Here is an 11,213-nt window from a genome sequence, read left to right on the forward strand (position 1 = left end):
TTTCGATAAAATGGCTGGATGTAGTCGCAGCGATTAGTAATAATAAAGTAGCGACAACCGTATATATGTATAGAGTAAAAAGGAGGAAAGATATTGAGTTAGGAGTATATATAAAAAAAAAGAGTTCCCTTGTCCTACTACTACCAATGATGAGTCAAGAAATATAAATTAATAACTGCCGTAAATATCCCCGTCGAGAGGTACCCCCGGCGGGCAACTTTAAGTATCTCTTGCGTGTGTCTTCGATTCTACCAAAACATCAGCGACGTGAGTTTCGCAGGTAGAAAGAGTTTTAACTATATTCGATAAAGCGTCCCGCACTCTTACAGGTTTTTCCCTGACGCTTAAGACGAGTACTAACTGAATGCCGTTTTATATCGTTACCTCATCGATTATACCGACGTCATCTACGAGAGAGGATGAGGGGGAGGGACGGATAATACGATAACGCTCTCGCGCGGTATAGAGGGATAATAATCGTTTAGAGAATCGATCGAGCGACATGTGTGCGCGTGTGCGTGTGTGTACATGTGTGTGGAGCGGCTTAGAACGTTAAATCTTATTACTCTACATTCTGGAGATTCGAAAGCGTAATAAATATTCTAATCCCTCGACGACGCGTCCGTGGTGTCCGAGAGATGCGCGAAGGGGAGAAGTTGGAGAAGCCGATGTTACGGACGCGAGTCGCGCTCGACGAGAGACATCCGTACACGATCATCCGAAACTCTTTACTCCCGCAGACAAAATTCGCCGGATAGCTCGCTGCGCGAGGAGAATGTTGGGAAGGCGCGCGGCGAGAAGGAACGACATAACGATGGAAAAATTTAGCGGCAAGTGGCACGCGGCCAGTACTCCTCTTCAGTATCACGCGAAGAAAGAGGGATGTGTGTGAATGCTCAGTGTAAAGATAGTAGGGTGATTTAAACGTCACGATGATCCCACTCCAGGTCGTGCGGCGAGTTGTGGCGGCGGTGCCGGCCGTTGCTGAGGTCGCAATCGTTCTCGCAGTCGGAGCTGTCAAGGTCATCGTCCCGGAACGAACCATCCTCGGAGTCGGAGCTGCCGGAGTCGTCCACGTCCTCGTCCCGCTGGCTCTGGTGGTGCTGGTCGTGCTCCGTCAACCTGTCCATCGGATTGACGGTGATGGCGAGGGCCGAGTCGTCCCAGGCCATCTCCGTCTCGGCGGCGAGCTCGTCGCCGGCGGATCGTCGTCGCTTGGCGGCGCCGCGCACCCGCGCTGCGCCCACCACCGCCATCAGCAGCAGGAAGCCGATGCAGGCGGCGGCGACGATGGTCACGGCGTGGCTGCCGCCGCTGCCACCGGCGACGGTGGTCCTGCCGCCCTCGCGAAGCGCGGCCGTGGCGTATTCCTCCGTTAGGTCGGCGTGGTGCGGCGAGAGCTGCGCGTGACCCGGTGCCGGCTCGACGATTCTCGCGATGGGCGGTTCTCCGGGCGTCGTGTGCGGCGGTACGGTCGTCTTCTCCTTGGGATGGATCACGGCCAGCGTCTGCACGTACTCGTTGCTGGCGAAGCGGCCGCTCAGCTCGGAACAGGTGAGCTTGAAGACGCGGTCGAGATAGTAAGCCGGCTTGCGGTTCGTGTACATGATGAGGCGGATCAGCTGTTGGTAGTTGTAGGGCGAGTCCGCGCCGGAGAGAACGACGCCGTCCCGGTCGACGCGAGCGGAGATGTCGTGGAACGCGAGCAAGGCGTCACCGGGCAACCCCAGGCTCTCGTGGTCGGGATTCAGGCTCGGGTAAACGCTGACGGCACAGGCGTCCAATCGGGCGGCCGATCCGGCGGTGACGCGGGCGTCTGGGAACACGCGCACGCCCAGCCGGAAGTCGGCGTACTCTCGGGCGACGTAACCGGTGCCGTTGACGGTGATGCCCGGTCGAGGAGGCGGCAGCACGGTCACGTAGGACTGCACGGTCGGCACCGGCAGCGGCGTGTTCTCGCTACCCTCGCAGACGATCGTGGTGTCGAGGCGGAAGTTACGGCGGCCGGGGGTCGGGAAACGTCGGGTGTTGGAGTAACCGATGCGGCGCAGCAGGGTCTCCACGTTGGTGCGGTTGTCGCCGTCGATGCGCACCTCGGTCATGTCGGAGTTGGTCAGCAGCTGAGTGCCCGGTTGCAACAAGTCCATCGGCGGCACGTGAATGCCCTCCTGGCAGCGCCGCAGGCACGACAGCACCTCCGGCTTCTCGTTTCGACCGACCAGGACGGACAGGCCGGCGAGGTAGCCGCGGAAGTGGTGCTTGGTCTTGTTCTCGGAGCCCTGCCAGCACGCCCCGACCACGAGGGTGGTGTTGACGCCCTTGGCCGGGTGCAGCGGCCAGTCGTCGATCACCTCGGGGTTCTTCTCGTCGGCGCGCCACTCCTCGCCGTCCACGTACAGGTTGACGCGCGGGAAGTCCACCTGGATCGCGTAATGATGCCACTTGTCGTCGCACGTCTGGCCGAGCTTCCAACGCCACTCGGCGGCGCGGAAGATGTTGGGGTCGCCCTCGGAGAAGTCGCGTCGCAGCAGCAAAATCAATCTGCAGTTCCTTATGAACAGGGCGTAATGGTGCCTATTCATCTCTGTAATTGAAACGGTGCGGGGCGTTAGTTGCGCCTTTCGCGACGACGACGACGGCGATGCCGCCGCCGCCGCGCGTAATAAAGTGTAGAAACGCGCGACGGCATTAAGGAGAGATTTAACGCGAAAGGGTAGAGCCCGGACGGCTGAGCCGGGACGAAGGAGAGAGAGCGAGAACGTTTATAACCGAGGATTACGCGTCACCCGTGGAGACCGGTCGGTATTTAGAAAGATTTGTATTTCAGACCGGGCGGGATATTCGAGCTGAACTCTTGGCGAGAGGGCGAGCGAGCGTGCACGGGCGACGACCTATATATCGCGCGGCGCTCGACCTGATTTCTTGCCAAAATTCATTCCGCGCAAGGATTAAGCCGCTTTGTTCGAAACTTGACGATAATACCCCGGCGTTTCCGCAGAGTGAACGTGTATATTTTAACGCTCGGGCGCGCGCACTCCCGGCGCGGCGGCGCGTAATGTATTCCGCTACATCGACGAGCATCGGCTTGACATCGGGGCGACCGGTGGGCTTATCAGCCGCCTAAAATAATTACCGTCTCTCCCGGGCGCGTGTAAAGGGAAATGAAAGTTGTAAAGTTTGCAGCCCGTTCCCCTCGCTTTCCCCCCCGGCTGTAAAGCCAATCGGGATAATCTCTCATGAGCGCGATAAACGTGGGACATGACGCTACAGAGTTAATCTTGCGAGTATTCGGGGAGGCCAAACAATTGTTGCGTTCTTTGCACAATTGTTTTCCCCGTCGTCAACAAGTTTCTGTTGCTCTTCCCGATGGGCATCTTCTGTTTATAAGCAGAGGATGCTCATATCGATAAGAAGCAAATATTAAACAAATACAAAACTATCTGATAGAATAACACGGAGAGAGTTCTCTCTTAAAATTTAGCCTGAAACTCACGTAATCGTGGCATTTCGAAGAATTTTATGAGTCTTTTCTTAAACTCCGCCATACATCTTACTAGTAAAATTTCCAATTCCGCCACGTTGTCCCATATGGTTGAATTACGTGATTAAATTTGAAGAAAAAAGGTCTCTCCGCCGGAAGGTTAAACGCGTGAGATGATAGATCGTCCTCGATATTAAAAATACCGGATTGATTTTCAACGTTCATTAGGACGAAAACTCACTGTGGTCGTCGGCAGCGCACAAAATGTGCTCCTTGACATGCGGGTCCTGCCGCGGGCGTGGCCGGTGCTTGACCCAGACGCCGATGGTGAACTTCTGCGCGAGGCTGTGCTCCAGCACGTCGTTCGGCACGATCGCGGCCGAGTCGACGCCGTCGAACTCGAAGATCTCGTCCGCCTCTCTGCCCTCGTCCCTGGAAAGGGCGGCCGTCCAGGAGGTCATGGGCCCGGGCGTGGGCAGCAGGTCGACGCTGTCGCGCGAGGCGCCGCACAGCTTACGCTGGCTGCGCACCCCGTAGGTGTCGCGATCGCAGCCCTTGCCGATGTGATCGGTGGCGAGAGTCAGGGTGGCGCGGACGTTGCGCAGGATGCAGGGCGCGTCGCAGAGGTCGAGCCGCGCCGAGGGCAGCAGGGGCTGCGAGCCGACGCCGGCGGCGTAGTCCACCCTCTCGGGGATGCCGCGCCAGCCGGGGGCGCACACGCGGTTCACCTTGACCGTCACCATCGCCGGCGCCGACTGCTTCATGCCGCAGTCGTAGGCGACCACGCTGAGGATGTAGTTGTGCGAGCGCTCGTAGTCCAGGGGCTCGGTGTTGCGGATCGCGCCCTCGTTGTCGATGATGAACGGCTGGTCGGCGGTGAGGATCTCGTACTTGCAGACGTCGCCGAACTTGGGCGTGCAGTCGCGGTCGGACGCCTCGACGCGGACCACCTCCTCGTAGAGGCGGCCCTCGTCCACGGTGCTGACGTAGGCCGGTTGGAGGAACTGCGGCGCGTACTCGTTCACGTCGACCACGGTGATGTGGACCGTGGCGCTGAAAGAAAATTCAACCGTGCACGTACACGTCTCTCGGGGTCTCTTTGCTCTCCTGCGCTATACGGGCGGCGAGATAACGCGGAAACGTCGGCGCGCGACGAGAGGGATCCTGGGAATGCCCGGATTCCCCGAATTCCTCCCCGCGTTTGGACACCCTCGCAATTTATATTAATACATTTTCGCGCCCGTGCTTTCTCGGAAAATCTCTCCCCGCGAGCAATTTCCCGATGGGCTTCGGGTAGAATTTAAAAAAAAGGGGGGGAGGGCGCAGTTACGCGAAACGTAAAAATGTTTAGCTCCAACTACCAGCAAGATTATTTCGACTGTACCCAGAACGGATTACGACCGTAGAATTTCCATTATAATCTCCATGATGAATTTAAAAGAGCTTATTTCCCCCGCCATAAAGGTTGCTTTAATAACTTTCGCATCGAGAGAATTAGCTATTTCACGCCGCCACAGATATGCTTACCGTCGTAATGGATTCAATTATAATGGTTTTTCGAATTAGCGATACAATTTATGCGCCGCGGCGCCGACGACGTAGGGAGACCGCGCGGACATCTATTTCAACGTTTCCGCGCCGCGTCCCCATAACGGAGGAATGCACTTTATCCCGCGTATCCATTGGGAAGGGATTTAAAAGAATTACAGTCAAGCAAATACTGTCGATATACTTAATATAAAACATTTATGTGACAGCGGTCCGCTCGGAGCAATATCGGAAATTTAATGCGCGGCGTACAGCGAAAAAGTCAATAATGCGATATGCCGCCGGAGACCCCCTCCGTCCCCCGTGTACGTGCGAGAGGAAAGGATTGAATTTCGACTCGGGGATTGTTTCGTTACCGAAAATCCGCGCGCTCGAGCGGAATCTATTTACGGTGGAAATTTTAGACGCGGCAAAATCAATGCGCCGAAAATCCGCCAAACGCGCCCCGCGTAATAATAATAAATAATATCGAGGGGGGGCAGCGGCGCTCGCCCGGGCCCGCCTCGACTCTTCCATATTAATGTCCTGATAACGCGTCGGACACGTCGATATCCTAATTAGAAATTACGAGGCGATACCGTCGCGGCACGCGATATCAATCGATCGCGCAATTCGCCCGACCGTCTCGCCGCGGTAAAATTTCGCCGTTGCGTCCCGCTTTGTGTATGAAAAATTCACCGCGAAATCTCATATATATATATATATATGTATATAAAAGCATCGTATGTTGCGCACGTATACACGAGATGTTTCACTATTGATCTGCCATTCGTTGGCGGCGATTCGGCGAAGCGAGACAGATTCCGAGACGGAAACGGAACGAGCATCGCGCTAGTTTTTCGCGTCGAATCACCCCCCGCGATTTACTTTCCCTGTTTACCCTAATTTCGCCCGCGTACCCGCGATATTTACCGCGTTTGTTAGCCAACTCGCTGCCCGACGTTACGCGGCATGCGAAATTAAACGTTTTACATATTTACGGCGCTCGCACTCGTCGAAATTTTACATATTCGCGCGACGGTATATAAATACAAATTGCGCTACAGATTATAATTATGAAGTTTCGCGACTCACCGGCGGAAGCTTCCGCAGAACCGGCTCGTATTCTTACGCTCTACGGCGGTGACATAACTCTTGTCTCTTCCCCCACGGGTCTACAATACATTTTATTAGCTGTCGCGCGATCGCGGGCGTAAAAGTTTCATTCCGTGGGACGTGTAACGTTTATCGAGGCGCGAGATCGAGAGCAAACGCGAACGGACGCGAGGGAATAGTCGCCAGTTATCGTTTCAGACGGGCGTGAAATCGCGCGCGCGCGCGCAGCCTCGTAATGAGAAAATTTGCGCGACTCCGGACAAGGGAGTTATTTCCTCATTTGGCTGATAGACGCGCCGCGACTACGAGCCACCGAAAAAAAAAATCGGCACTGTGCTGGCGCGACCTGACGACCCACATGTACGCGAAATGACTTATCGCGGGCTTCAACCGCGGAGATAAATGCCGGGCGTAAGACGATACATTTTCGATGGAGCGCGTTTCCGTCTTTCCGGAGCGTTTTAATGATATAATCCGCGACGGTAACGCGACGGGACGCCCGCAATTTATGCCCGCGTTACGCGCGCATAAAGTTTAAATTACGAACGGAACGGACGTAAACGTTAAACGGAATATTTAATTTCTTCGCCGCAACGTACGCGCCGCACTTCTATTTTCTTCCGCCACGATATAAATGTAACAAATATAAATAAATTGCATACGGGTATTACGCTCCCCGTTGTGCAGCGTGGCCGCTAATTGCATTGATAAAACATCCCGGTTTCTTTCTAATTAAATACACCCGGAATTCGGTATGACACATTTCCGGGAAGCCGAGCTCCATATTTCAGTAACATTTTTGCCGGAGTTTCATAATATTCCTAATTTCGTAACATTTGTAAAAAGCCGGGCTGCAATTCTAGTAGCATCTATACGAGATGTATATCATCTCGCAGACACTGTCTAAATGTTTTTCAGCGAAAGTTTCCTCGCGAGTTGTCCAAGTGCGCGGAGAGCGGGGGGAAAAAAAATAAGATAACTACGACGCGCGAAGGAAAGTCCGACGAGGCGGAGGTGTACATTTCTACTTAGCCGTTATCCGAGAGCGCCGAGAGCATCATACGATAGGGAACTTCTTTTTTTTTTCAAACGCTAAAGCACGGGAGTCGCGTGTTGAAGCGGGGCCGAGACTCTCGCGCGCAATTATAAACTTGGGTATAGTTCTTCCGTATCGTCTATTCCGCTCTACTTTCGTCAAGTTTACTTTATCTCGCGGGGAGTTTCCTCGAACGAAACGGTGCGCGCTCGCGCCGCTATAACATTCGTTATGACAGACGGATGAAAATTCGCGCGAGGATCGCTGGAGCGTAAGGCTGACGGCAGAGAACGACCCGTGAACGCCCGGGACCGCCTCACGCCCGTTTCCAGCGGTGCAGATTAATTCGAATCTCCGTTTAAACTGAGTTTTTAACTTATCCCAATTCCCGAAACTAGAAGAAGACAAAACCCAGATAGCACGCGTGTCTAAAAGAAATCTTGTAGACAGCATTAAGTTATCTTTTAGTGCACGTCTAAAAGTTATCTTAAAGATATCTTTATGGCGTCTTTCAGGTATGCATTGTTATCTGGGAAAGTACATTAACACGAAATCAAAGTCAGTCTGCATTAGTAGAAATAGGCATCAGTCGTATACAACAGCCTTTCACGACGAATTACGTCTACGACTAAGGCCCGGTTTCACCAAACGTCGCTTGACTTTAATCTTACAATTAGTTTAATTCACGTTTGTCTCTTCCTAAAGTGACGGCTGAAAAGAGACAAAGAACGAATTAACTAAGCTTAGAGTTAAACAACGTTGGCGAAACCGGGCCTAAGGCAGTCTTAAGCGTTTATAGGTCGTTCTCTGCCATCGGCCTGAGAGTCTCGTTCCTACACGGAAAGAAACACGTAGCTGCCGTAGCTAGAAACTGCACGTGGCGACTAAATTTCAATTGTAAAGTATGGACAGCTGACATTTAGTTGCGATAGCTAAACATTTTGCTACTGCGCCTGTTGCGTTAGGCGCGTCAGCAAACCGTTTGCTGTGCTCTAGAAATCTATCCCCGGCGAAAATAATACGTTCATAAGGAGTTTGTTTAAATGGTGAGTCAATGTTTTACTTGAGTTTCAAAACGTCCATTGAATTGTTTGTGAGATATAAATTTAATCACGGAGTTGTTTATGACACGTTCACGGTTACAAGTGTTCAAATTGCGTTTAATGATACAATGTCAAACGTTTCCACTATAGTTTCCTACGTGTTTGTAAAATGTTACTGTCAGTGAAGAATTAACCAGGTGTTCGCAACGTACTTCCAAAACGGTGTAACCATCAATAAAGCTCTTCATAAACAATGTAACCATCGATAAAACTCTTCATAAATAAACGTCGTCTCTCGCTCAAAATTTTCGCCAGGGATATTGTTACGGCAGCAAAATATTTTTACCCAATGATTAGCTACGGCAGCGAAAAATTGTTTGTTCCAGTACACGTGGCCCGTGCAAAAGTGCCAGGACATACTTCTCCGATTGCGCCCCGTTGCAGCCGACCGCGGCGATGTCGAACTTGTAATTGCGGCGCTTCTCGCAGTTGAGGACCCGGAACGCCCGCAGCTCGGCCATCCCCTTCTCCTTCAGGACGATCTCGAACGGCGCCTCGCCGTGGTGCTTGTTCGCGATGCGGAACGAGCAGACCTTCGTGCCCAGGGCGCGGATCTGCGGCGTCACCTCGACCAGGGTCTCATTCTCCTTCACCAGGCCGTGATATCCGCTCTCGAGGCTCTCCAGATCCAGGCGCGGAGCTGCAACAACACGTGCACACGACTCATCAGTCCCGTCGTCCGACATCACCTCGTTTGGCGCGCAGGCGAGGGAGGAGCCGCCTCCTCAGTTTCCGGTTTCGCTATTTCCGACGGGGAGTAACCGAAGCCACTCGCGTTACTCGCCGGGAGCCTTCGGCTCGTTTTTCAAACCGTTCGTTTCATTTTTTCTTTTCCCCGAAGAGACGAACAGCCCGATTGCGCCGACTTTATCCTCTCGAGACGGACGGCGCGCGGAATGAATCCGACGAGTCTCTCGGCTTAAGCGACGGATATTCGAAAAATCGGCAGTGAAGGTCAGTTCGCGCGCGAATTTACATAGCGGTATAAGCGTATCGCCAATAAAACGCTCGGCATACAGCGCTATATTGTTCTACGATGATCTCGCCGGGCGTTTTATTGATAGAGACGCTCTCGCGCCGTGTGTTTACGGCCGTTATGCAAATTCGCGCGCTTCAGCGATGCAGATCCCGAATTCACTGCCACTTTTAAACGAAGCGTTAAAAATTAATGGGCGAATTCGGCGCCGCGCCGCGCCGCGCCGCTTGGAAAAATTCAGTTAACGTGCGTTTGAGAAAAGTGCGGTAAAATCCACCACCTCCTCCTCCTCCTCCTCCCGCTCTTTTCCCTCCTGCGTCCGCATATAACAAGCGAACTTTTTAATTAAGCGCTGAAAAATATTCGGTGCGGGTTACGCGGGTTTTCGCGTGGGCAGAAAGAGAAGAATCGGAGATTCGGAGAAGTGGGTTAAGTGAAACAAAAGAGGCAGCAGCTCGTTAACTCGTTGTCAACTTCTTCAACATACGGTTAATGAGAAAAGCGTTAAACAACTGTGGCGCGCGAGCTGAGGAGAGGGGGCGGCGTTTCTCGTTTATGTCTGCAACAGTGGCTCATAATTATGCCGTTAATTGCTAACACCGGCATTTTGAGCCGGCAGTCAACAACTAATATTACTCGCGTAAGCTCGGGCGCTGGCGCGACCCAGAATCGCCGGATTTACTGTTTGACGGGGACCAGTTTCGAGAGCGGATCTTTATTTCCCCGCCGGAGAGGAGATTCGAGAGAGGCCCGACGATTTTCTTTTTTTTTTCCGAGCGAGCGTTAGAATAAGGCGGACATTTTGGGGGGAAAACGATCGATAGCGCCGCATCTCGCAGTCCGGACTTTTTATTCGTCGCTCGACTCGGCGGGCTATCTTTAACGAAAGTTTCAGAGATGAAATCCAGATTGATTTTTAACGCCGCGACGAAACGCGGTTTTATTATTCCCTTTCACGCGGCGAAGACAATTCCCCGGATCCGCCAAGGAGGTTTATTCGCGGAATATCATAGCGCGTGAGGCGCCTCGTTAAAAATACTCCGGGAACCGTGTTACGATAATTATGTCGAAAATGTCAGTGTGAAAATTTAATTTAATGAAATTTACTATGCTAAACTGGCGATTCATTTACCATCGGGTTTTCATACTTTCGAAATTACAATTTCACGTTGTGCGCATTTCAAGCCGAATAATTATTTATAAGCGGTATCCTTCGATCGCGGGACGGCAGTCAATTATGGAACGTATGCATAATATGTTTCTCGATTATCTCGCAATTATCATTAAGCGGCGCGTCCGGCGCGTCAAAGCTGACGTTTTCCTTTTATAAAAACACGCCTACGAAACGAAATCGCGTATGTACACGGTGGAATTACGTTGAATTTCGCTGACGATACACGCGCGGCGACTGAGCTTGCATGTGTCGACACGCGAGAAAATCGTGCGCTAAGGATGAAACACCCGCACGCGGTTTCCAGCAATAAAGTCGGCTGTTACGTGGATAACAAACGAAATTGTTCGTAACAAAAGTTCTCGATACCCCGAAACCGTGACAACGAATTCGGTTGCTCGCACTAGTGCGCGCTAAGTGCACACTGAGGCTCTTTTATAATCAATTCTTATATTTAAAGTCGTCTTAAATACTCGTTCAGGACCTATCTAGCAAAAAAAACCGTACGGGTGCTGTACAGATTTTTTAATGGTACATTTAATTACGATTATTAAATATAAGAATCGATTATGCGCAAGACTTAGCGTGCTCTCAGCGTGCACCAGTTCTAGCAATGAAAAACGCTATTGTATTTAAGGTCGATTTAAATACGAAAGTATCTAGTGAAAAAATCCATACGGATGCTGCACAGATTATTTTACCGGCTATTTGAAACGGTATTTAATTATGGTTCTTAAATATAGAATTGGTTATGCACAAGTTTTAGTGTGCACTCAGCGTGCACCAGTTCTGCCAATGAAAAA

At 51.9% G+C, this 11,213-nt stretch overlaps 1 protein-coding gene across 1 annotated transcript in view; it reads right to left on the minus strand.

Moving 5' to 3' along the window:
- Positions 1–11,213, minus strand: part of LOC105564989 (calsyntenin-1) — a 19,988-nt gene continuing 8,775 nt past the window's right edge. The window contains exons 2-4 of the mRNA XM_012017793.1: positions 8,624–8,903; positions 3,723–4,534; positions 1–2,584 (exon numbers count right to left, since the gene is read on the minus strand). Coding sequence (XP_011873183.1) covers positions 921–2,584; positions 3,723–4,534; positions 8,624–8,903 — 2,756 coding nt within the window. The 3' untranslated portion in view covers positions 1–920. The remainder of the gene's footprint in view (positions 2,585–3,722; positions 4,535–8,623; positions 8,904–11,213) is intronic.

The sequence above is a fragment of the Vollenhovia emeryi genome, unplaced genomic scaffold (assembly GCF_000949405.1).
Source record: "Vollenhovia emeryi isolate VEMERY1.0 unplaced genomic scaffold, V.emery_V1.0 DF939156.1, whole genome shotgun sequence".
Classification (NCBI taxonomy): Eukaryota; Metazoa; Arthropoda; class Insecta; order Hymenoptera; family Formicidae; genus Vollenhovia; species Vollenhovia emeryi.